The sequence below is a fragment of the Sarcophilus harrisii genome, chromosome 3 (assembly GCF_902635505.1).
Source record: "Sarcophilus harrisii chromosome 3, mSarHar1.11, whole genome shotgun sequence".
Taxonomy (NCBI): domain Eukaryota; kingdom Metazoa; phylum Chordata; class Mammalia; order Dasyuromorphia; family Dasyuridae; genus Sarcophilus; species Sarcophilus harrisii.
In genome coordinates, this window is record NC_045428.1 from 64,008,368 (window position 1) to 64,035,725 (window position 27,358).

Below are 27,358 nucleotides of genomic sequence, written 5' to 3' on the forward strand. Positions count from 1 at the left end.
ACATAACTTTCTCCCTCCCCTGTTTTCTCACTCACTTTCACTATTAAATAATTTACATATTTTAATATTATCATTTATTAATATATTCTGGCTTTGTGGCCCTTCCTAGAGCTATTTCTTATAGCAAAGAATAAAAAGAGGGAAAAATGAGTTCAACAAAACTAATAAACACAAGTCTGATACTTGAAAGTATTTCATACTTGGGTTCCCTACCTCTTCAAAGAAGATAGGGAAGGATGTTCTTATGTCTCTTCTTTGGAACCAAAATTGGTCATTATAACTTCATATAATTTCCATTTTTGGTGGTGGTTCTTTCAATTTTCATTGTTGTAGTCATTGTGCATATTGTTCTCTTGGGTCCACTAACTCACTTTGTGTGACTATATATGAATCTTCTCAAGACCTCTTTTTTATATTTTTCATATACTTAATCTTTTTTTTCAATTCCTTAACAATGTTTGTATATTTGCATTTGTAGGTGAGAAAGATTAAATTTCACACCTGTCAGAATAAAAAGGAGCTGTTGGCCTAGCCCAGAAGAGCAAAGAACTTACCATATACCCATCTACTGAACTTGGTTGCTACTCTTTTGAGCCCTTCCACAGTGTCTAAAACTCATTTTATGTCTCTGACTCTTATTACAACAAAGGAAGTGATGGACAAGTAAAAGAGACTTTTCCTAATAAAATTTATTTTCAGCAGAACAAGTCCAAGAGCGAAACTAGGAATCAGGACTATCTTTGCAAGTGACTGACTAGAAGTCCATCTTCAAGTTTAATTTCTCTCTCCCATTTTCAGGTTTTTGATAGACACAATTGTTGTTTTTCAGGCTTTCAGTTATGTCAAACTTTTTTTGTGACCCAGTATGGGGTTTTCTTGCCAAAGATACTGGAATGGTTTGCCATTTTCTTCTCCAGTGGATTAAGAGGTAAAGTAACTTGCTGAGGATTACACAGGTAGTGTGTATCTGAGGCCAGATTTAAACTTCAGCACTCTTATCCACTGATTCATCTAGCTGTCTCCAATGATAGTCAAGAGAATATATGAAAAGAGACTGATTTATAAAATCTGATACTTCCCCTGGTCCCACCCCATACCCCTTTTCTGCTGTAGAATCACAATAGGTACCCTAAATGGGATCTAGGCTTTAAAGTCTCAAGAAATCATGCTGTGAGCTAAGGGAGTTGAATAATAGGAGCTGTCCTATTAATATGGCAACTGTAGAAGTCAGGAGAACCTGAGTTCAAATTTGACCTCAGCCACTTAATATATTTCCTAGGTGTGTGACCCTGGGCAAATCACTTAGCCCCAAGTTCCTCAGCAAAAAATTAAAAAAAAATATGGCAACTGCAATCCAAGAGTTCAAGATACTTGTAGAGGTAGATGCAATTCGTGTATCATCCAGTTGAAGTGGTATTCTTAAATAGGGTTCTCACTTTCTTTCCTTTCCACATGGTGGTGGAGACATGCATGGAAAAGGAGAAACTAACTCATTCAAGAGTGAAGTTTTGGAGATTATTGTGAGAAAGACAAAGGACAGTGAAAAACTCATAAAATCTGGAAAAGAAAGGTTTTCAAAGAGTGGTAGAGGTATTTCCAGAGGAGGAACCATGGACTGAGGGCTTGGTGTGCTGGGCTAAGAACTCTTTGCTGACCATACCATGGGCAGCAAGGATTTTGAGAAAGCTATATCGAAATTTATGTCCAATGAAGGCATAGATAATGGGGTTGAGGCAGCTATGGAGGAAGCCCAGTACCTCAGTGACATTTATGGCCTGTTCAATCGCCTCTCTTCGTGAACAAGAGTCCTCAATTAGGTGGGTCCTCAGGAGGGTGTCAGTGACCAGCACCAGATTGTAAGGCAGCCAGCAAAGTAAGAACACAAGCACTACAGCAAAGATGACCCTCATGGCCCGATGCTTCTGCCCCATGTGCGCCTCAAAAAGGGTGCGCATAGTGAAGCCGTAGCAGAAGAGCATGACCACTAGGGGCAGGACAAAGCCACAGAACTGGGTCAGGATCCTCAGTATCAGACGCCCTTTTTCAGTACTTTTGCCAAAGTTCTCATAACAGACATAGCCATAATCTTTTGACTGTAGTTTCTCACGGAAGAGAACAATGGGCATGGACAGGAGCAAGGACAGAACCCAGATGCCCATACAGATGAACTTTACCCAGTGGCGTTTCTGAGTCAAAGCACGGGTAGCATGGACTATGGCTAGGTAGCGGTCTATACTGATGCAGGCCAGCAGCAGAATGCCACTATAGAAGTTGACTTCCTTCAGAAGGGAGACAAGCTTGCAAAGAGGTGTGCCATAGATCCATCCTTGCACCTTGGAGGCAGCCCAGATGGGCAGTGACAGGGCAAAGAGCAGGTCAGCTATGGCCAGGTTGAGCAGGTAGATATCCGTGACTGAACGGTTGAGCCGGTTGTAGAGGATGACAAGCAACACCAATGAATTTCCCAGCAAACTTAGCAAGAACACGAAGATGTATATTATGATGATAAAGTACTTGTTGAGATTCCAGCTCCCTGGGGGACAGGGTGCTGCATCGTCAGACTCAGGTGGCAGGTATGTACTGTATCCAGAAAAATTTGATTCATCATAAACCAAATCGAGTATTTCATCTGAAATAAACTCAACCATATTTTAGACAGCCTGCAAAAGAGAACAGAATAATTTCATAATATAGTCATGCAATTCCTTTCCTCCCTCCTTTCCACTCATAAAAGAATCCCATAGGAAATTCAGATAATTGTATAAAATTACTCCTGCATTTCAGGGGTTAGGGGTATGGCGCCTCCATGATCTGGAAAATCCATGTAAAATTTTTTAGCCCTCTATTTGGGTCAGAAAAATAAGTCTGAATTATTAAAAAGAGAAAAACATTGATATACATATATTTTTATGTATTTCTGAGTTTCTAAACTTTTTCTGTGTTGTCTGCCAGGGAAAGTCTTTTTTTTTTTTTTTTTTTTTCGGATCTGCAAAATCATTTATTTATTTATTTATTTTTTAATTAAATAACTTTTTATTGACAGAACCCATGCCAGGGTAATTTTTTACAACATTATCCCTTGCACTTACTTCTGTTCCAATTTTTCCCCTTCCTCCCTCCACCCTCTCCCCAAGATGACAAGCAGTCCTATACATGTTAAATAGATTACAATAGATCTTGGATACAACATATGTGTGCAGAACCGAACAGTTTTCTTGTTGCTCAGGGAGAATTGGATTTAGAAGGTATAAATAACCTGGGAAGAAGAACAAAAATGCAAGCAGTTTACATTCATTTCCTAGTGTTCTTTCTTTGGGTGTAGCTGCTTCTGTCCATCCTTGATCAATTGAAACTAAGTTAGATCTTGTCTTTGTTGAAGAAATCCACTTCCATCAGAATACATCCTCATACAGTATCGTTGTTGAGGTATATAATAATTTCCTGGTTCTGCTCATTTCATTTAGCATCAGTTCATATAGGTCTCGCCAATCCTCTCTGTATTCGTCCTGCTGGTCATTTCTTACAGAACAATAATATTCCATAACATTCATATACCACAATTTACTCAACCATTCTCCAATTGATGGGCATCCATTCATTTTCCAGCTTCTGGCCACCACAAACAGGGCTGCCACAAACATTTTGGCACATACAGGTCCCTTTCCCTTTTTTAGTATCTCTTTGGGGTATAAGCCTAGTAAAGACACTGCTGGATCAAAGGGTATGCACAGTTTGATAACTTTTTGGGCATAGTTCCAAATTGCTCTTCAGAATGGCTGGATGTATTCACAATTCCAACAATAATGTATCAGTGTCCCTGTTTTCCCACATCCCCTCCAACATTCTGCATTATCTTTCCCTGTCATTCTGGCCAATCTGACAGGTATATAGTGGTATCTCAGAGTTGCCTTAATTTGCATTTCTCTGATCAATAGTGATTTGGAACACTCTTTCATATGAGTAGTAATAGTTTTAATTTCATCATCTGAAAATTGTCTGTTCATATCCTTTGACCATTTATCAATTGGAGAATGGCTTGATTTCTTATAAATTAGAGTCAATTCTCTATATATTTTGGAAATGAGTCCTTTATCAGAACCTTTGACTGTAAAAATGTTTTCCCAGTTTATTGTTTCCCTTCTAATCTTGCCTGCATTAGTTTTGTTTGTACAAAAACTTTTCAATTTGATATAATCAAAATTTTCAATTTTGTAGTCAATAGTGATCTCTAGTTCTTCTTTGGTCATAAATTCCTTCCTCTTCCACAGGTCTGAGAGGTAAACTATCCTATGCTCTTCCAATTTATTTATGATCTCATTCTTTATGCCTAGATCATGAACCCATTTTGACCTTATCTTGGTGTACGGTGTTAAGTGTGGGTCAATGCCTAGTTTCTGCCATACTAATTTCAGGGAAAGTCTTAATGTGAAATTGTATGTAAGAACACCTAACTTCAAATGTGCAAGATGAGAGGAGGTTCTAAGGCAAAGTTCCTTAACCAGGGGTCCCTCAACTTACTTTTAAAAATAATATTTAGATAATTGTATTTCAATAAAATTGGCTTCTTTTGTAATTTTATATATTTTTTCTGTGTTCTTATATATAAAATTTAAAAATATTATTCTGAAAAGTCCATTGGCTTTACCAGACTGTCAAAGGGGATCCCTAGTATTAAAAAAGGATTAAAACCTCAGCTCTAAGATAATAAACAATTTGTTCATCTAAATGAGTGTTGTCTCCTTCAAAGTAGTTACCTTGGAAGGCTATTCACTTATTCCTACGTAGCTTAAACACCAGGGAATAGCTTGGGAATGATCAGAGTTTACAGCACATTCTTTTTTGGGGGGAAAGTAGGGGAGGAAGAAGGAATAAAAACAACATAAAACTAAACAAGGTAAGACACATTTAAGATGGTGTCTGGAACATAATATGCATTTAATAGATTCTTCTTGACTGTTGCTTAAAGTAATGAAATCACTATTGTTATTTTTGTGAGTTTGACTATAAAATTAGACCCACTTCCTTTTTTAAAAGTTAAATTTTTGAAGTCAGGAGGACCTGAGTTCAAACCTGACCTCAAATACTTAACAATTCCTGAACCTGGGCAAGTCACTTAATCCCAATTGCCTCAGAAAAAAAAAGTTAATTTTTTTCTTATTTAATATTTTGTTTATCTCAATTACATGTAAAACAATTTTAATATTCTTTATTTTTAAATGTTGAGTTCCAAATTTTTTCCCTTCCTTCCCCTCCCTCAATTGAGAAGGCAAGCAATTTGATGTAGATTTTACATTTATAGACATTCCAAACCCATGTGAGTCAATCTGTGAAAGAAAACACAGACCAAAAAAATCTCCAAGGAAAAAAAGAGAAAAAAGTATCTTTGATCTGAATTTAGGCTCTACTAGTTCTTTCTCTGGAGATGGATAGCACCTTTCATTATAAGTCTTACAGAATTGATTTGGATTATTGTATTGCTAAGAATAATTAAGTAATTTATAGTAGATCATCATGTAAATATTCTGGTTCTGCTCATTTCACTTTGTATCAGTTCATAAAAGTCTTTCCATGTTTTTCTGAGATAATCCTGCTCATCATTTCTTAAAGCACAATAGCATTCCATTACAATTATATACGACTTGTTCAGTTGTCCTCCAATTTATAGGTCTCTCCTTAATTTCCAATTCTTGCCTTCAGAGAAGTGTTGCTATTAATATATTTGTACACACAGGTCTTTTTCCTTTAAAAAAAATCTCTTTAGGAATTGTGATATTGCTAGGTCAGTGAGTATGCATGATTTTATAGTCCTTTAGGCATAGTTCCAAATTGCTGTACAAGAATGGTTGAATCAGTTCACAACTTCACCAATCGTACATTAATGTTTTAATTTTCCCACATCTCTTCCAACATTTGTCATTTTCCTTTTTTGTCATACTAGCCAGTATGACAAGTGTGAGATAGTAGCCCAAAGTTGTTTTAATTTACACTTCTCTCATCAAAAGTGATTTAGAGCATTTAAAAACATTACTATAAACAACTTTGAATACTTTATTTGAAAACAAACTGTTCATATTTTTTGACCATTTATTAATTGACAAAAGGCTTTTATTTCTATTGTTTGACTCAGTTATCTATATGTTTGAGAAATGAAGGCTTTATCAGAGAAAATCACTGTAAAATTATTTTTTATAATAATGATTATCAACTATGTATTTTCCCCCGTGCTATTCTCCTTCCCAGCATTTTTTCTATTCTTCTCTCCTTTTATTTTGTCTTTTCTCAAAAGTGTTTTACTTCTGACTTTTACCTTCCCTAAACTGCTATCCCTTCTATCAGCTCTCTTAACCCTTCTTTTATCCCCTTCCTTTCCTATTTTCCTTTATCGTAAGATAGATTTCTATGTCCAAATGAATGTATATATTATTCCATTATGAGTCAATTTCTAGGAGAGTGAAGTTCATGTGTTCCCCTCTCTGCTTCCCTTATTTCCCCCTCTACTATTTTCAGTTAGTCTTTTATGTTAGATAATTTATCTTATCCTACCTCTCCTTTTCCCCTTTTCCCAGTTCTTCTTTCTCATGCCCTAATTTTATTTAAAAAATATCATCCCTTTTATTTATTTTTATGTTTATGTTTCTATTATTTTTAATCATTAGTTTTTAGTTTTTATGTTTATGTTTTTGTTTATTTTTTAAAATAGCATCCTTTAAATATATCAATATATAAGGGGATACCCTTATATCATCCCTTTAAATATCAATCCCTTATCCTTAAATATCATCCATATCCAATTTATACCTGTGCCCTCTATGTATATTCCTTTTAACTGCCCTAATAACAAAAGAGTTCTTATGAGTTACAAGTATCATCTTCCCATGTATGAATATAAACAATTTAACTTTATCAAATCACTTATTATTTCTCTTTCTTGTTTACCATTTTATGCTTTTTTTTTGCATTTTGTACTTGAAAATCATATTTTCTACTCAGTTTTGGTCTTTTCATCATGAATACTTGAAAGTCCTCTATTTCATTGAATATCTGTGATGACCATGCTAGCACCCAGGATACCTCAGAATCAGCCAGAGTCAAGATAAGCAAAAGTCCTCAGTCTTTATTCTTGGTCCTTAGATGCAGGATTGAACAGGATGGAAGCAGAATCTCTGCGACCGCCTTCTCCCTCATCTACCGCCAAGAGAGTGACTCTGGCTAGTCTTACTCCACTCCCTAGTCCCTCCTGCAATCCTCTGTCTACACCAATCATTGAACCAGTATGGATAGTGGAAAGGACCATTTTCCAAACATATGCCCATATAGTATTGTCCAGTTGGTAGTTAGCCTCAAGTGCTCAGCAGTCCTGACTTCAGTGCATCGACTCAATAGTTTCAGCCCTCTACAAATATCCATTCCCCATTTTTTCCTCCCCCCCAAAGCAGTGTATTCAGTTTTTCTGGTTGGGTGGTACTTATAATCCTAGCTATTTTACCCTCCAGAACATCATATTTCAAGCTCCAGTCCTTTAATATAGAAAGGATAAATATTGTGTTATCCTCACTGTAGCTCCATGATATTTGAATTGTTTCTTTTTTGTCTGCTTGCAATATTTTCTCCTTGATCTAGGAAGTCTGGAATTTGGCTACAATATTCCTGGGAGTTTTCATTTTGGGATTTCTTTCAAGAGGAGACCAGTGAATTGTCTCAATTTCTATTTTAGTCTCTGGTTCTAGAATATCAGGATAATTTTCCTTGATAATTTCTTGAAAGATGATGTCTAGATCCTTTTTTGATCAAGATTTTCTGGTAGTCCAATAATTTTAAAATTACTCTTCTGAATCTATTTTCCAGGTCAGTTGTTTTTTCTGAAATATTTCACACTTTCCTCTATTTTTTCTTTCTTTTGGTTTTGTTTCATTGTTTCTTGATTTCTCATAAAGTCATTAGCTTCCATTTGTTCAATTCTAATTTTTAGGGAATTATTTTCTTCAGTGAGATTTTGTAGTTTTTTTTTTCCACTTGGCCTAATCTACTTTTTTTTTCCCTGTGGCAATTGGGATTAAGTGATTTGCCTAGGGTCACACAGCTAGGAAGTGCCAAGTGTCTGAGACCAGATCCGAACTCAAGTCCTCCAACTCCAGGGCTGGTACTCTGTCCACTGCACCATCTAACTGCCCCCAATCTACTTTTTAAAAAATTTCCTTCAGTGAATTTTTGTGCCTCTTTTTTCTATTTGACAAATTCTGCTTTTAAGGCATTTTTTCCCTCATTATCTTTTTATTTGACTTTATGTATTTGGTAAAATATTTATTTTTTAAGGTATTTTTCCATAATTTTTTTTGTGTCTCCTTTACCAAGTTGTTGACTTATCATGATTTTTTTGGCATCTCTATTATTTACCTTCCCATTTTTTTCTCTCCTCTCCTACTTGACTTTCAAAATTCTTTTTGACTTCTTTCATGACCTCCGACCAATTTATGTTTTTCTTGGAGGCTTTGGATATAAGAACTTTGATTTAGTTGTTTTCTACTCTGTGTTTTGATCTTCCTTCTCACCATCACAACTTTCTATGATCAGAATTATTTCTGCTGTATGCTCATTTTCCAGCCTATTTTTTGACTTTTAACTCATTGTTAAAATAAGGTTCTGTTTCCAGGCTGGAGACATGCTGTCCCAAGCTTTAGCAGTTTTGAGCAGCTATTTTCAGATTCTTCTAGGGACTTGTAAGTTTTCAATTCTTTCAAAGTGGTATGATCTAAGGAAAGGTTTGTTTACTACTGTCAATATCAAAATTATTTCATCTCCTTCTTCTATGAGTTCTTCTACTCCAGGAATTATTTTATGGCATTATTTAAAGATATTTGGAGGAGTTTGGGGAAAGCTCAAAAAAATCAGTGCCTTTTCTTTATCATCTTGGCTCAGTTCCTTCCCCTCTTCCTCTCCATAATAAGATCTTAATAAATAGTTGTTGACTTGTTGACTGATGAAGTATATTTTATGAGTATTTTAAAAATATTTTTCCATGAAGAACCTGAAAATCAAAGTGGTCAAGTGAATCCCTCATCCATGGTAAAAAGGCAGAAAATGGTAGAGGTGGCCTGTGAACCCAAATCTCTGCAGATAAATTAGATTATCTTATCTTTTTGGTCCTCATTTGGGGTTCCTGTGACTCTCAGCTGTGTACTTTGGGAAAGAAGGAGCAATTGAGAAGAAAAGGGATGTAAATCAGCTGAATGAATTTGGAAGCTTTAACTCTGAGCAAGTTTCCCCTATTGCTTTGGGGATAAAATCCAGACTGTGTATTGTTGGTATTCAAGACCCTCCCTGTATACGCAGTATGGCTTCACTCCACATCTCTGCTTTGATCTCTCATCATTCTTCTGCTAAAACATTCTACTCCAATCAGATTGCTCTACTCCCTATCACCTGAATATGTCTTCTGATTCATACTGTTTCTCCCACCCGTACGTAAAAAGCCACCTTTTCCATCAATTCAGGAAAACAACTTACATAATGATAGCAGTATTCTAAATAAGGAACAATAGAGGACTTTCATAAACTGATGAAGAATGAAATGAGCAGAGTCAGGAAAATAATTTATATAAATGACAATAAAATTGTAAAAATAAGCAACCTTCAGAAATTATAAAATCAATACAATGACCATTCATGAATCCAGAGGATGAATATGCTATTCATTACAGAGTGGTGATGGAATTAGTGTATAGAATGACACCCTAGTCATGCATACACATATATTTTGAATTTTATATTTTTTATATTTTTAGAAAATATATTTTTCTTGCCATGAATATTTGACATAGGAAATTTCTTTTCCTTTTTTTTTTTAATAGGGTAAGGGTAGAAGGGAGAGAAAATGGATTTCTGATAATTTTTTTAAAATAGAGAGGAGTATATTTGGGGTGTTAAATATATGATATATTTCATATAGTTTCAGATGAGGTCACTGTATGATTACTTTGTTATGAGTACTCTCATGAACTGAGAGTAATATTTAAAAGCTTTGTAATGTGAAAAGTAAGAAAACTGCATATATATGTTTGTGTGTGCATGTATACATACATAATGTATATACACACATTTATGCTATTTATATACTTAGAGTATATACACATATAGTATATTGGTGTGTATATATGTATATATACATAATTTATGGAGTTGAATATATATATGGAAAAATTGAAGTTAGGATGTATACATATATATTTCAATTGAAGTACATTATATATTTATACATACACACATATATATATATATTATATATATGTAATTGAAGTTAGGATGTATGTGTATATAGACACATCCTAACTTCAATTTAAGAACTATCTTTTGCTCTATTTTCTTCCTGAAATCTTTTAAAAAACTATCATGGGCAGACAGCTAGGAGTCCTGAATTCTAAACACTATTCCACAATTAACTAAATTTGTGACTTTAGCAATTTGCTTAACATCTCCATAACTCAATTTCCACATCTATAAAATGATAGGGTTGAACTAGATAGTTTTTAGACCTTTTCTGCCTAAATTCTACTAAGATTTTAAGGTCCAGCTCATTTCCATATCTCCTCCATGAAGACTTCTCTGGATCTTTAAAACCTGAAGTGTCATGTCCCAAATGTTCTGACTCCATAGTTGGGTGCTCATTCAAATAAACCCCATAGTGCAGTCTTTATACCAAGCATCATGGTGTAATAGAAAAATGAAATGATCTGGGAATCAGTGGAGCTGTGTTTGAACCCTGTTTTCCTTCCCTATGAGATCTTATACAAATCAAGCAAGCCTTAATTTCCTCAATTATAAAAAAAATATGAGACCCACGATTAACTGCTGAGAGGTACTTTCAGGTTCTAATTAAACTCTCTCATTTTAATAAGGAAACTGAGGCTCAGAAACATGAAAGGATTTGCTCAAGGTCCCACAATTCCTTTGTGGCAGGATCTCCTAACTTGCCATTCAGTACTACTTCAATAACATCATTTAGTTAGATAATTAATACTGTATATATCTAGCTAAAAATTTCAAGATTTATTACTTCCTTGGTATGGGTACTCCACATTTTATGAATTTTTATATTTAAAAAAATTTTTTTTGCACAGAGGTCAACTTTTTAGAGATGAACCTCTGTGAAGTTAAGTAGGTTGGTCTTTGGATGATCCATATGTCCATCACCCAGGTCGGTATCCAAAGATCTTCCAGCTTGATAAGATTGAAAGGAGAAGGGAAGGGACCAAGCATTTAAGGGCCTGTTATATGCCTGGATAAGCATATATTCAAACTACCACATTTGGTCATCACAACAACCTTGAAAAGTGTTTCTATGTCAACTTTACCACTGAGGACCCCAATACAAACAGAGGTTAAATGACACAGCTAGGATCTAAGGTTGAATTTGAACTCAGGTCTTCCTGCCTCAGAACTACTTTAGAGCAAGAGTGAGACCTGTGATAGCTTGTACTTGACTGATATACCCTTCCAGAACTCAAAGTCACTTTCATGTCATGATGAGGCACTGGAGTAGTATATTAAGGGACGATCCATGTGTGTGCATATGTAGAAGAATTTTAGGCTGGAAGGGATCTCCAAGATCATCTGATCTAACTCAGATCTGGACAGAAAACTCCTCTACATCATTCAGTGATCATTCTACATCATCTGTCAATTTATTATGTACCAGGTAGCATACTAATTCCTAGGGCTATAAAGACAAAAAAACAAAACAATTGCTGACTCAAGAAGTTTACATTCTAGGATGGGGCTTCTTAACTTTTGGGGGTCATAACCTTCTTTGGCAGGGTTTGGTGAAACTAATGGACTCTTTCTTGGAATAATAAATTTAAATGCATACATAGAGCAAATATTATAAGGGAAACCAATTATATTAGGATCTAATCATCAAAATATATATATTTAAAAGTTTATGTACTCTGAGTTAAGAATCCCTAGTCTAAGAATTTGTGGACATCAAGGTTTTGTTTGAAGAGCTCACAACTGCTCATATACATATGCGTGTATGTATATATGTGTGTTAGAGTGAGAAATTGCTGGCAAAAGGCAAACAGAAGTATATGAGTGGGAATGACAGGGGATGATTACTGGCAGCTACCAATTATGCTCCAATTGTGTTTAAGACATTTTGGGATATAGTCCTTTTTCTATTGTTCATGAAGTATCTTGGCAGAAATTAATTGAGGGAAGGGAAACAGAAGAGAAGGAATATGGACTGAGAGCTAGCATTGTGAGGAGTGAATCTATCTATAGAAGAGAGTGAAGGCGTTCCTGGGAGCTTGGAGCCTTAGTGTTTGTGTGAATGACTCAGAATGTGGGGAGAAGCAGAGTGGGTTCTGAGAATAATTGTGTGTGGAGGCTGAGATAGGTAGGTGCCCAGCAGGTGCTCAAAGATTCAATGTGAGAATGAGTGTTAGAATGAGGGAGGAGGTTGGTGCATTGAACCCTCAACCAAGAGGAACTGCACGTTGGAGGTTTAGTTCTAATGATCCTTCTCTCTCTCTCTTTTTTTTGTAGCAATACCAGTATTATGAAATAATCATGAGAGGGTCATTAAGCATCTAAAGCCTTGTTCCATTGATCAGAATTGACATTTTCCAGGTTCCCCATATGTTTCTCTCCCCTCTTCCCCACCTACACTTTTGTCTCCCTACCCCATTCTCCTGGAAAAAGAGCAGCAGGAGAGGGTTGGTAGTGTGGGTAGATCCTATGCAGACTCAGAACCAAGAAGCTGGGTAAGCCCTACTAGATTTGGGAACTATATCTATATTCTCCTGACTAGACTCCCATTCTCTGCAGCCTTCTCCCTCTAGAGATGTCTCTGCCTTATATCTTCTCCTTACTGGTGAATCTCTAGGCCAGACCTTTATTTCATGGGGAATCCCAGCCATACTTTTAACTTCCTCTCCCCCACATTTTCTATAATCTCTGTCTAATACCCCCTTGTCCAGCTTCCTTTTATGCATTGTTTTTCCTCTTTAGGGTGAGGGTGAGGGTGGAAGCTGGAAGCTGGTATAGAATGTAAGTTTGAAGATATAGACTGGCTTATTTGCTTATAATTGAATCTATAGTTTTCAGCAGAATACCTGACACATATGCTAAGAAGTGCACTATCTGTCCATCTATTTCTCTATTATCTATCTTTTATCAATCTATCTATCATTTATCTACCTTCTATCTTTTCTCTTTTCTTCTTTTTTCTTCCTCTCTCTCTCTCTGTCTCAGTCTGTCTCTGTGTCTTTCTTTATCTCTCTCTCTCTCTGCTTATGTGTCTGTATCTCGGTGTGTCTCTGTTTCTTTCTGTCTATGTCTCTCTCTCATATTTCTCTCTTTTTATCTATATGTTCTTTTTTTGTTTGTTCATCTACCAGTCTGACTGTCCTTCTATCTATCTATCCACTTGTTCAGGGTTTGAAGATCTAAGATAAAGAAAGGTCTCTGGACCTTTGGGGATAAGGGCAAAAAGCAGAGGAACCAAAGAGAGGAAAATTTCAAGGCTTACCAGCCAGATGGTTTTCCAGTTTGTGCCAGCTTCTGAAAGGTAGGTATGACCAGTGAAAGGGTGGAGGTACTAGAAAACCATAAGGGGGAGGTACTTGGCAGATGAAGCTGTTCAACCAGAAGTGGATTTCCCAGAGGGCGCAGGATATTTTTAATAGCTTATTTGAATTAATAGGCAGTGTAGCTTTCCCCAGAAAACTTCAGCTTCCTCTTTCTCAAAATTTCTCCATTTACCCTAAATCCTGTACCCTTCTGGTTACCTCATTCTCCCAAATCTGGGGATAAACAGCTTATCTGCCACCTGTCTCCCTCAATCCAGCTTTTCTACAATTCTCTTTGTTTTCGCTGGGAGCCAATATTTCATAAAGATAGCCAAGATAAGGCTGGAATATCTGTTAAGTCCAGATGTTGGTCTTTCTAAAGACATCTTTTTTAGCTTCAACCTCTGCTCCAAGAGACCCCCAAGATCCATGTTCCATCTTAAAGCTCTTTTAAACGACCCATTCTGGAGTTATTAATGAGTCATTCTGCTTCATAAAGAACCTCATTCACCAATCATCTGCTCTGAACTTGTACTCCTCTTAGTTACATAAGTATTGGTTCTGAAAAATATGGTACCACAGCAATTTACCAGCCCTATTTCAGTCTTCTAATTCTGGTAATAAGTAATATTTAATAAAAAGGGGCAAATTATAAGCCTACCAAGTTAAGAACATAATAATATTTTGTACACTTGAACAAATGTTATTGGCTATGCCTTCTATTGTGTTAAAAATCATCACAGCAGAAAGGATAAAAACAAGTTTAGCCATATGAGTTGCTCCTCAAAATTTTTTTCCTTTCCTTATGCTTTCTACAATTCTAGGCTCAGAGAAACACCAGAGACTATTTGCAATAAAACCATTTAGAATTCTCCTCCAAAAGCAGAGTCCAGGGTCATATGCTGTGATTGGGGTAGGGGTTCTTAAATGTTGTGGTTTCAAGACCACTTTATTTATACTCTTAAAAACCGAAGACCCTAAAATAACTTTTATTTATGTGAATTATATCTATCGGTACTTACCACATAAGAATTTAAAACATCTTAATATTATTGTGAGAATATATCTAAACTCAAGGACTCTCTGAAAAGGTCTCAAGGGCCCTTTGGGGTCCTTTATCACACTTTGAAATATTAGCTGTTATATTGAGGTATGCTAAACCTTCAGCTTTGCCTTTCCACCTCTGTATTTATCTCACCAGGACTGAAAGAAATGGATTCAGGTCAGCTGATATTTCAAAAAGCTGAGGCTTTTTTATGTATAATCAGCCTATAACTATGCTAACCTTCCATGCCTTTCCCACCACAGGGATAAAAATTAGTGAGACTCACCCTTTCCATTTCCACACAGACATCTTTTTTCTTCCAAGGATGCCTTTGGTGTTCATTTTGACCCAATTTCACTTATTTAAAAAAGTTTGGCAGAGGTGAGAAGAGAGTACCGTTCCTTCCAATAGTCCCTTAGATTATAAGGGATGACTTTATCTACACTTATAGTACAGAACCACAGGACATTAACCTTCTCAGTGGTTCTACTTTCTGCTTTCCCTTGGGGTTACTGTAGGATTTCCTTTGATTTCTAAGCAGCATAAACCCTCTATTTGACTTCTTCTGTAAATCAGTAGTGTTTAGGAAAAATAGATTGTATTTGTAAAACTGGAAAGGGTCTTAGAGTCTATCTAATATCATTGTAGAAATGTGCAAAATAGGTTTCAAAAAACTGATGTTAGTGTCCCAAAGCCACATGCTAACTGTTAGCATTGAAAGTCAAATTCAGGTCTTCTGACTAGAAATCCAGTATGCAACTGGTCATTTTCTTACTATTTTAAGGATAAAGTAAGAAGAGAAAAGTTAATTCTGGGCAAATGTCAGCAAGCATTTTCTAAAGGAAGTGTGTCAAATTAAGGCGGTCTTGATTTCTTGTAATTTTTCAGATCAAGTCTACTTTTTTTTGGCTGAATTCTCAGTTTAGCTGAGAGCTGAAGAATGGCTCTTCCCCAAGACAAAGGGATGACAGAATGATCTGGGGACATCTTTCATCTGAAAGAGTTTCTCTGTTGGAGAAACCTTCTCTCCTTACTTCCCAGAAGACCCTAATGAAAGCCCCTACTTACCTGTTGCTGCCGCCACCTCTGAAGTGAGTCAGGATCCAAAAGCTGAATGTGCTGTTAGACAGGAAGAAATGTGAAGTGGCTGTTAAGGAGAAACTTACGAAATTGGGCTAAAGAGGGGAAATGCAGGAGGCCCTAAGTCAATCAACCAGCGAGTCAGAGAGAGTATTAACTTGTGGAGAGATCTGGACCTGGTCCAGATCGAGAAGACCTGAGTTTAAATCCTATCTTAGATACTTATAAGCTGTGGGCCCACCAAAAGAAAATAAGTCTCTTTAGTAAAAAGGCTTTTTCTTGTATTTCTGTAACTCCAGTGCCTAACACAGTTCCTGGCACACAGAAAGCACTTAAAGGGCATCCTGGCTGGTGAAAGGGATTGAAACTATATCTTGATGGATTCCTTTTTCCCTTATAGCTTCAGTTTAGCAGCATACAACAGACTGAGATTCCTGTCTGATTTTTTTTTGGTAATAATAGCTAGCTTTTGAATGGGACAGTAGATAAAGAATTGGGTTAGGATCCTGGTTCAGGCATTTTCCTAGCTGTGTGATCCTGGACAAGTTTTGTTTCCTCATCTGGAAAATGGGAATAATAATAATAGTACCTACCTCATAGGATTGTGCTAAAACCAGTGGAGCCAATTGTTAAGCAAATGGTCAGTTGGTCATTTATATCTCAGAAATTGACAAATGTTGCAAATGGTTCTCAATTTACTTTTTAATTGTTTGTTTAGACTTAAGAAAACAATTGAGAAAATGTTAATAATGAAGATTAAACTTAAAAGTAAGTTGTGCCTTTTTGAAGATCTGGTTTTTAAACATTTCCCATCATACTCCTGCCTGTGGACTTGGTTGTGAGGATATATGAAGTATGGAAAGGGTTCTGAAAGTTTTATAGAGCTATATGACTATTATGATGATGATTATAAATTAGCTAGTATTATGATAAGAAATCAAATAGAAGGATCTCTGTTCGATCTTTATTACTACACTGAAGCCATGAGGGAAGAACCCAGGTGGAAGGGGATCTACCAAACCATGGTTACAAGCCTCCTCACCAACCAAGTCGTCCTTGGAATGCCCTCATTTCTCAAAAAGTTGAAAATACTATGTTTTGATCTACATTCAGTCTCCACAGTTCTCTTTCTGAATGCAGACGGCATTTTCCATCCCAACTGTATTGAAACTGTCTTGGATCATTGCATTGCTAAGAACTGAGTCCATCACAGTTGATCGTCACATAATCTTGCTGTTACTGTGTACAATGTTCTCCTATTTTTTGTTTGTTTGTTTGTTTTTGGCTGAGGCAATTGGGGTTAAGTGACTTGCCCAGGGTCACACAGCTATGAAGTGTTAAGGGTCTGAGGCCAGATTTGAAATCAGGTCTTCCTGACTTCAGAACTGGTGCTCTATCCACTGCACCATCTAGCTGTCCCTGTTCTCCTGATTCTGTTCATTTCATTCAATATCAGTTCATGTAAGCAATTGATTGCTTTCTAAACCTAGCTAGTTTTTAATATCTCTCAAACAATGTAGTTTGAAGTGATGAATCACTTATATTTTCTTTGTTCTTAAACCCTATGTTAGAAATCAGATGCTATAGAATTTCTAATTCAATCATTCAGAAACTATTTATTAAATGATTCCTGTGTACTGGGGACACAAAGAAACACAAAAATGATCCCTATTCTAGGAGAACTTGCATTCTAACTGGAGAGATGACATACGCTTTACTAAGGACGATGTAGGACACATGGAATAGATGGAGAGTAACCTTAGATAGAAGGGTACTAAGCAGCTGGAGGAATCAGAAAAGGCCTCTTTGCAAGATAGCCCTTGAGCTGAGTCTTTAAAAAAGCCAGGGATTCTGAGAAACTGAAATTAGAAGGAAATATTTTCCAGGCATGAAGCACAACTTCTTCAAAGACATGGAATCAGACAATGATAATTAGCAACTAGCCAGTATTGCTGAACTACAAAGTGCATAGAAGGGGGTGATATATAAGAAGCCTGGAGAGCTAAGGGAAGGGCCAGGATGGGAAGAGTTTTAAATTCTAAACAAAAGAATTTATATTTAATTCTAGAGGTACCACAGGAATAGAAAACTATATGCCTTTGTCTGACTCAGTCAGACCCTGATATTGGGGGACCCTGTCTTGTCTTGACCCTGAGCAAGTCACTTAAACTCAATTGCCTGAGCAAAAAAGAAAAAAAGAAAAAAAAAGAAAAAGAAAAGAAAAGAAAAGAAAAAGAAAAAGATGAAAGTAATTAAAGAAACATTATATTGTGATTATAGCAGAAGAGGGGAAACAAATCATAACTTTAAAAAATCTGTAACTTTAGAGATAGAGGAAAATATAAATATTAACTTATAGCTTTAAACATGAATGGATTAAACAATCCAATAAAATTAAAAAAGAACTATGGATTGAATACAAAACAAAACCCAATAATGTGTTGAAAAAAAGAAACACTTTTAAAAATAAGGATATACAAAACATAGAAACTTATTATGCATTAAGTGAATCCAAAAAGCAGGAGTTACCATTTTTCTTCATACAAATCAAAAAGAAATCTAAAAAAAATAAACAAGGAAATTACTCTGTACTGAAAGGAAACACAACAAACCAATATCAGTAATAAACTTATACATTCAAATGCTCCGCATCCAAATCCATAAAAGAAAGATTATTTAATCTTCAGGAAGCTATTATTTAATCTGTCAGGAAGACATAACACAATGATAACAGGAGACTTGAATATCCCTTTGTCAGTTTTGGATAACGTCTAACAGAAAGATAAATAAAGGGAAAATATGGAACTGGACAAGCTTCTGGTGATACTAGAGTTAAAAGACATATAGAATCTTTTAGATGGGAGAGCAAAATAATATACATATTTTTCTGTACCACATGAAATGCTTTCCCCCAACCTTGTTTCTGCATTTTTTATTTTTATTTTCTTTCATTAATTAGTATTATTCAGTTACATGTAAAGATAATTTTGAAAATTCACTATTGTAAGATTTTTGAACTTCAAATTTTCCTCTCTCCCTTCCCTCTTTCCTCTTCAAGATAGCAAACAATCTAATATATATTATACATGCACAATCATGTTTAACATATTTCCACATTAGTAATATTTTGAAATAAGACTCAAAACAAAAGGAAAAACCATAAGAAAGAAAACCAAAACCAAACCAAAATAAAAAAAGTGAACTAGTATGCTTCAATCTACATTCAGATCCCACAGTCTTTTCTGGAACCACATGAAACTTTTACAGAAAATGGCCTTGTATTGAGGCAGAGAGATATTGTAAACAAATGTAAAAAAACTAAAAATAATTAATACATCTTTTATAGACCACAGTGCAATGAGAATAGAAATTGGTTTGGCACCACAAATTAAAGATACAGTCAAATGGCAATAGCAATGAAATCTTAAATAATGAGTGGGCCAAAGAATAAATTGTAGAAAAAATTAATAATTATATAAAATAAAGTGATAATGATGAAACAACATATTCAGATTTTAGTAATGCAGCCAAAGCAGTCCCTAGGGGGAAATGATATCTTTATATTAACAAAACAGAAAAAGCAAATATTAACTCCATACAATTTTTTAAAATTAGTGAGTCAACAAATAAACAAAGCTAAAATAAGCACAAAAGAGGAGATATTAATCTGAGGGAAATGGATAAAGTGGAAACAACTCCCCCCCATAAAAATGGTAGACAAAATTTAAAACTTCTTTAAAAAAAAACTAATAAAATTGGTACACCCTTAGGTAACCTGACTAAAAAGAAGAGAGCAGAAAATCAAATCAATCAAATGTCAAGTGAATAAAGTAGAACCACAGCAAAAACAGAGGAAATAAAAAGAATAACCAGAGCCTATTGTGTATAATTATATGCTAACAAAACTGAGAGCACAAAAGAAGTGGAGGAATATATTAAAAATATTAAATCTCAGGGCAGCTAGGTGGCACCGTGGATAGAGTACTGGTCCTGAAGTCAGGAGGACTTGAGTTCAAATCCAGATTTAGATATTAACAATTATTAGTTATGTGATCCTAGGCAAGTCACTTAACTCCAAATGACTCGCCATAAAAAAAAATTAAATTAAATATTTAAACTATCAGAAGACTAGCTAAAGATTTTAAATAATTCAATTTAAGAAAAGAAAATAGATCTAGTTATAAAGGAATGATCACAGAAAAAGCCCCTTATCTGATGGATTCACAAGAGAATTCTACAAAATTTTTAAGGATCATTTAGTACCCATACTTTACAAATTCTAAAAATTTCAGAAAGAAGAATCCTACCATATTCATTATTTTGAGACAAATATAGTCCTTATGCCTAAACCAACAAAAGATGGAAAGAAAACTGTAGGGCTATATCATTATTGAATATTTACTCAAAAAATTTTAAAAGAAAATCCCATCAAATTGCAGTGATTTATCCAAGAAACCATTCATTAAGTTCACATGGTTCAATATTATGAAAATAATCAATATACCTAATTATAATGAAAACTAAAGCATCCAAAACCACATGATCATCTTGAGAAATGTAGAAAAAGCCCTTGACAAAATACAACACTCTTTTATGCTAAAAATCCTGCAAAATATAGTCATAGATGGACCTTTTTTAGTCTCAAAAAAGGAAAGAAAAGAAAAGCATTTCTAAAATTAATAACAAAGCATTATATACAATGGGGATATACTAGAACCTTTTCCAGTAAAAATAGCAGCAAAGTAAGGATGCCTACTCTCCCCATTATTATTTAATATAGTTTTTGAAACGCTAGCAATAGCAATAAGACAAGATAAAAGAATTAAAGGAATAAAGACAGGTAAAGAGGAACTAATACTATCCTCTTTTGCTGTTGATAGGATGGTAAACTTGAAAAACCCCATAGAATCAGCAAAAATACTAGTTGAGACAGCTAATAACTTTGGCAAAGTTGCATAGTTAATATACATGTAGAACCAGAAAAAAAAAAAACAACAAAAAATCTAAAACACTTCTTTTTTTATTATAGCTTTTTATTTACAAGATATATGCGTGGGTAATTTTTCAGCATTGACCCTTGCAAAACTCTCTTTTCCAACTCTTCCCCTCCTTCCCCCCACCCTCTTCCCTAGATGGCAGGCAGACCCATACATGTTAAATATGTTAACGTATATGTTAAATACAATATATGTATACATATCCATACAGTTAGTTTTCTGCAGAAGAAAAATCAGACTTAGACATAAGGTGAAAATAATGAGAAGGAAATCAAAAATACAAGTGGACAAAAACAGAGGGAGTGGAAATGCTATGTTTAAAACACTTAATGAATTAAAGAACAACTTAAATAGCTAGAGAATATTCAGTATTCATGGGTAAGCCAAAATATTAGAAATGACAATACTATTTAGATTAATCTGTACTTTCAATGTTATACCAATTAAACTACCAAGAGGATACTTTTAGAACCTGATAAAATAACAACAAAATGCATTTGAAAAAAACAAAAGATCTAGATTATTAGTCTAAATAATAAAAAAAAGAAAGGACAAAGGGAGAATATTACTTCCAGACCTCAAATTATATTTAAAACTATCTGGTGTTAGTTTAAAAACAGAAAGATAAATCAGTGGAAATGAGAAGATAAAGGAGGTTCAGAAAAAATAGACTCAATAAATTAGTATTTGATTAAATAGAAAAAAATAAGTTACTGAGGAAAAACTCCCTATTTTATAAAACTGTTGGGAAAACTTCAAGGTGGTCTGGTAGAAATTAAGCTTAGACCAACATCTTACACAATATTTTACAGTACATTTTAAATAGATACATGATCTTAATATTAAAAATCATACTCTAAAAAAATTAGAAGAGAAACAGATCATGTGTGTCTCACAACTATGGGGAAGAGATGTATTCATAACCAAATAAAAGATTGAGACAATTTAAAAAGCTTGAAACAGATAACTCATTACTTGAAATTGAAAAGATTCTGTACAGTCTTTATTAATGCATCTAGGGAAGTGGTCAAATGGGAAAATATTTATATCAAATTTCTCTAATAAGGATATATATATATATATACATAACAAATAACTTTAAGATTTATAGCCATTCCCCAATAAATAAATGGTCAAAAGATATGAACAAATAAGTGTCAAAAGAATTGTAGCATGCTCACAACTAGGTGAAAAAATGCTCTAAATTTCTAATTATAAGAGAATGAAAAACAAGATAATCCTGAGATTTTACCTCACATCTACAAATTGGCAAAAAAAAAAAAAAAAAAAAAAAAAAAGACCACAAAATGGCAATAGTAATGTTGGAGGGATTATGGAAGGATAGACAAACTAATATGCTGCTAGTGGAACTGTGAAATGGTGCAATCATTTTGGAAAGCAATTTGGAATTAAGCAAATAAATATACTAAAAAAATCCATTCCCTTGAAATAGAGGTTGTATTCCTGGGCTTAAACTCCAAGCCATTGATAAGAATAAAGTTCCTATATACTCCAAAATATTTATAACAGTCCTTTTAAAAAATGACAGTTAAGAATTGAAAACAAAGTAGATGCCCATTAATTGGGAAATGGCTAAACAAATTGTGATATATATATATATATATATATATATATATATATATACACACACACAGAATAATAGTGTTCTGTAAGAAATGATAAGTGTGATGAATACAGAGAAGCATGGAAAAATTTATATGAACTGATACAAAGTGAAGTAAGCAGCATCAAGAAAACAATATACACAGTAACTACAATAATGTAAATGGAAAGATATGTGACACAATAAAAAATCAAAAGTAAATGAAACAAAATTATAAAGATCAAAGGGACTTGAATGAAGAGATAAATATGAGAAGGCACTTCTAAACAATTTATTTGTGGAAGTGGGAAGTTTATATACTCTCTCTCTCTGTTTTTCTTTATCTCTGTCTCTGTCTTTGTCTGTCTGTCTGTCTGTCTCTCTTCCCACATATACTGAATCACTTTCCTTTCTAATTATAAGTCAAAACAATTTTAGGTTTTTTTGTACATGTTTTTCAATTTTCGCAATGAATCAATTCTTCTGACTCCCTCCCCCAACCCCCCTCCCCCCAACCATATTTGCCATATGGAATGGCTCTTGAAGAGTAATAGGGATAGGAATACATGGGATACTATGGAAATGTAAGAAGCAGAAAATATCAATAAAATTTCTTTTGAAGAGCACAGGTAGAGGAAATGATGCTGTACAATCAAGGTATGTGACATGGTCTAATCCATGAGGAGAGAGACTTGAGGCAAGATGGACAATTAGGAGATTATGCAATAGTTGAGGTGGAAGATGATAAAAGGTGAAATAAGGGGGTTGTTGTGCAAGGGGAGAGAGGAAATAGATTGGAGAGCTGTTATGGAGGTTGAATTGACAAGGCTTGATCGAATGTAAGAAGTGACAAAGGAAAGCAGAGAATCAGGAATGAGAACTTGGTGGCCGGAAGGATGGTGATGCCTTTCTCAGAAATAGGGAAGTTAGATAGAAAACAGGAGGTAAGAGGGGGTGGTGTGGTGTGGGATGGAGTGGGAAGAATAGAGACAAATGAGTTCTTTTTTAAACATGGTAAAATTGAGTTGTTTATGGGGCATCCACTAGAAATGTCTTTTAGGCAGTTAGCAATGAAGAGTGACACTCAGGTAAGAGGCTGGAGGCATATGTATATATAGATCTAAGTCATTTACATAATGATAATAATGGAACCCAAGAACTTAATAAAATCACTCAAGAGAAAATGTTGGGTTGGAATATATAGAATATTCAGGAGGGAAGAGGGGAAGAGCCCTGGACATTAATAAATATTCTTCTTCTGCCAGGGGTTTTCTCTCATAGTTTTACCTTCATTAAAGTTGGGACACTTAATAGTCAGTCAGTTGAGAGAGACAGAGACAGAGAAACAGAGAGAGAGAGAGAGAGAGAGAGAGAGAGAGAGAGAGAGAGAGAGATATAAAAGAGGGAAAGGAAGAGGGAGAGGGAAACAGAGAGGGAGGAAGGAAAGGAAGGAGAGAAGAAAAGAGAATGAGAGAGAGAAAAAGTCCATATTCACTCACCTCTCTTTTCTTCCTGCTCTTTGGTTTTTACTGATGATATCAACTGATATTGATTTGCATATCTTTTTGTCTCCTGACTTCTTAGGATGGTATCTATCAACTTGTGAGAACAAGGCTTCAGTGCCGACACGGTCTTGGCTGCATGTGACTTTGTGACACTGATATCATTGCCTAAATCCTCATGTACTTCTTTTGCCAAAAGACTTAGGAGTTTGTGGCAGAACCGGATGCTCAGCTCTTGTTCAGAGATACACAAGGAACACAAAGAAATACAGACACATGGGGGAAAGCTCCCCTTAACTGACCCACTGTACTCTTCATCTTCAATAGTCCATCTCCATATAGAGGGATAAGAAGAAGTCTTTACTGACTTCCATTTTCTTTTACTTTATAGATCAAAATTAGGGGTGGGAAGAGTAGAATCACAGTCAGATGTTATTCTTGGGAGGAGGATAGGTTTACTTCTTTGCCACAACTGATGGTTCTGATGCATCAAAGGGCAGTAAGTGGAGATTTTTCGTCTTTGGACTCCACTGTGTGTGGTTCAAAGCATTTTTGTTGCTTGTGATCCTCTCCTCTCCTATGAAGATAACTTGTTCTTTTTAATTTTTTTTTTTTTTTTTTTTTTTTTGTTAAAGCCACTCAACATGCCCTGGCTGTCATCAACTGACTCAGTATCCACAGTCTACCAATAGATTAGTCCTTTATAATGAAATGAGTACCTGGCCTTGAGGCTTTTGGGCTTGGTACTTTTACATCTTCCTGTTCAACTTGATGAGGAAGCTGGATTAGTCTTGTGGTATCCAGAGATCAAAAGCCCTTGCTCACTTTCATGGGACAGGAACCATTATTGAGAAACTCTTGCCCCATAGGTTGTGGATGAGATGCAATTTTGAGCAACCAGAACTTGAGAGGCCTTGGGTTGGATTGTGATTATTCAGGAGGTGCGTAGTCTTGTGTCACAGCAACAAGACTTAGCCAACATGAGTGGAAGAGCTGGGGGCCAAGTGGAGTAGGAGGAAGTTGAAGGTTAGGAGTTTCATAGAATGTCATGAAATTCTATTCCAGGTCCAGAAGGTCCCAGAATAGGGAATTTCTGACCTCTGAAAATGTATGAGTAAGCCATAAGATCATGGATTCAGAACTGGAAGGGATCTTAGATATCATCAAATTCAATTTCAGATTTTGCAGATGAAAAAATTAAGTCAGAAAAAGGTTAAGTGAGTTACTTAGGCTCACTCTACTTGCTGAGGCTAAATCAGATTCCAAGTCCAGAGACCAAGCCATTATATAGAGGAGGGCTCAAAGGAAGACACAGACTTTCTAAACTAGGATTTCTTTTTTATTTTTATTTATTTTTATTTAATAGCCTTTTATTTACAGGATATATACATGGGTAACTTTACAGCATTAACAATTGCCAAACCTCTTGTTCCAATTTTTCACCTCTTACCCCCCCCCCAACCCCCTCCCCTAAATGGCAGGATGACCAGTAGATGTTAAATATATTAAAATATAACTTAGATACACAATAAGTATACATGACCAAAACATTATTTTGCTGTACAAAAAGAATCAGACTCTGAATTATTGTACAATTAGCTTGTGAAGGAAATCAAAGATGCAGGTGTGCATAAATATAAGGATTGGGAATTCAATGTAATGGTTTTTAGTCATCTCCCAGAGTTCTTTTTCTGGGTATAGCTAGTTCAGCTAAACTAGGATTTCAAGAAGATTTTCAAGGACCTAGAAGGATTTGTGCCAAAAATCCTGTTGGAGTTTGATAATTGTCAGGTTGTTATACACATAATTTGCATATGTTTACATAGATAAAGAAATTGACTTTTGGCACTTCTCAGGTCAATGTGATTATAATGGTTGAATTGCTATAGTCCTCACAAAACTACTTTTATTAAGTGCCTTCTATATCGGAGCTTAGATATAGTGTCTGCCTTCTGGAAGCTTATGATTGAAAACATAACATGTGTGGAAAAATATTATTTATTTTTCATTGATATTGTTGAACTTAACTTTATGTGGCTAGAAAATTATCTAACTCCAAATGCTTATTGTAGAAATCAGGTTGATCTCAGAAACAGGAAGGCTTAAATGCTTTTAAGAAATGTTTTTTTCCCCCACTCAGGTCTTGTTTTAGGTTTACTCAAAGCTTTAATTTTGGGTCCCCATATCTGATTGACTAATCTGCTGATATTCATCTCAAACTGGTCTTTTCTTGGAGAACTATCTATTGACTAAGTTAAGCTAATCAGACAAATGTCCTTACTCTCTTGACTGAACTCTATATGATATAACCTCACAAGATTGATGGAAAGAGACTTCTTCTAAGTTTATTCTTTTACCAAGTGATCTAATAAATTTCTTTCTAAAACTATTCCATATAACTGATATTTATTCTCATGACTAAGGATAATGGTGGTAGTGATAGGCTCTCTCTATCGGTCAACCCAAGTTAAATTTAAAGGTTCTCCAGATCACGGAATATAAGTCTATGTGATATTAAGAACGAGAATAGCTGGGACCTGACCTATACAGATCATATTAAACATAGTGAGAACCTCTTGAGTATCCTTGAGTTCAAATCAGACATGGTCAAAATCTTGGATTAGAACAGTTAGAACAGGAGATTTGAAAATTAAAAGGTTGTGATGACATTAGCTCAGGGAAAGACTTGGACAGGGTTAGAATTAACCTAGGTTTCCTTGATCCACAAAAAAATGAGTAATCTTTACTTGATCAATGCAGAGCTTATATATTAACTGCTAAAATTTTGGTTAAAACTAAATTGCTTTGGTCCTCTAGAAGAACTTTATCTTTTTTTCCCCTCTTCCTGTCTTTCTCCTCAACTCTCCCATAGAGCTGTTCTGTGATAGTAGCTGCTTGTTGAGTCACTAGGTCAATCTTTTTTTTCAGATATCTGGGTCTAGTCTTCTCCTGGTTAACTAATTAGGACAGTTCTAAGTTTATGAGGGAAACTTGTATTTAACAGGCAGTGAGGTGAGCTTTGATGAGGTTTCCACTTCAGAAGTCTTCTAAGAATACAGGATCTTATCTACTTTGCAGAAATTTGAAGAGTACTTTATGACCAAAGTCATAAAGACTTTGGTAAATTAACTGCAGAAAGGGATCTTTTAAGGGTGGGGAAATTTAGTAAAGCCTCATATCTAAAACAGCTTTCCAAGGTATCTATAAATAATGAGGACTTATTTCCTCTGACTCATTTGATTAGATTTTAAGCAGGAGATAAGGAGAGAAAATTTTGAAATTATTTCTATGTTTGCAATCCTGACTGGGTTGGAGCTTGCAGAGATAAAAGACAATTAAAAAAAATCTATTTCCTGGTTTGTAGAAATTTTTGGCATTATAAAGTAATCAAGGACTAAAATTGTGACTGAAATGTCAAGTTCTTTTCAAGTTTGTTTATCTACCTTTGGTGTCAACCCAACTCTCACCTGTGGCTCCAAGAAGCTATAGTGTGTACACGGCAGTCACATCCTAATAAAAACTATCTCAGGAGATAGGCTAAACCATGATGAGGGTAACCAAGAAAC

At 35.1% G+C, this 27,358-nt stretch overlaps 1 protein-coding gene across 3 annotated transcripts; it reads right to left on the bottom strand.

The window, feature by feature from the left end:
• Nucleotides 1–671: 671 nt before the first annotated feature.
• LOC100922206 (C-X-C chemokine receptor type 2) lies at nt 672–24,420 on the bottom strand. Of its 3 annotated transcripts, XM_012546365.2 has the most exons (3): nt 23,790–24,420; nt 15,679–15,729; nt 672–2,660 (listed from the first exon to the last, which is right to left on the bottom strand). In XM_012546365.2, exon 3 carries the CDS (start codon nt 2,646–2,648, stop codon nt 1,575–1,577), a length of 1,074 nt encoding a protein of 357 aa, XP_012401819.1. In that variant the 5' UTR covers nt 2,649–2,660; nt 15,679–15,729; nt 23,790–24,420; the 3' UTR covers nt 672–1,574. The 3 variants fall into 3 exon arrangements, with proteins under 3 accessions (XP_012401819.1, XP_023356394.1, XP_003765990.1); XM_023500626.2 differs by lacking the exon at nt 23,790–24,420 and having other exon boundaries at nt 15,679–15,808; XM_003765942.4 differs by lacking the exons at nt 15,679–15,729; nt 23,790–24,420 and adding an exon at nt 13,526–15,655.
• Nucleotides 24,421–27,358: the final 2,938 nt, after the last annotated feature.

Coding starts and splice junctions, on each gene's coding strand:
- LOC100922206 (XM_012546365.2), bottom strand. CDS start 2,648: ATGGTTGAGTTTATTTCAGATGAAATACTCGATTTGGTTTATGATGAA.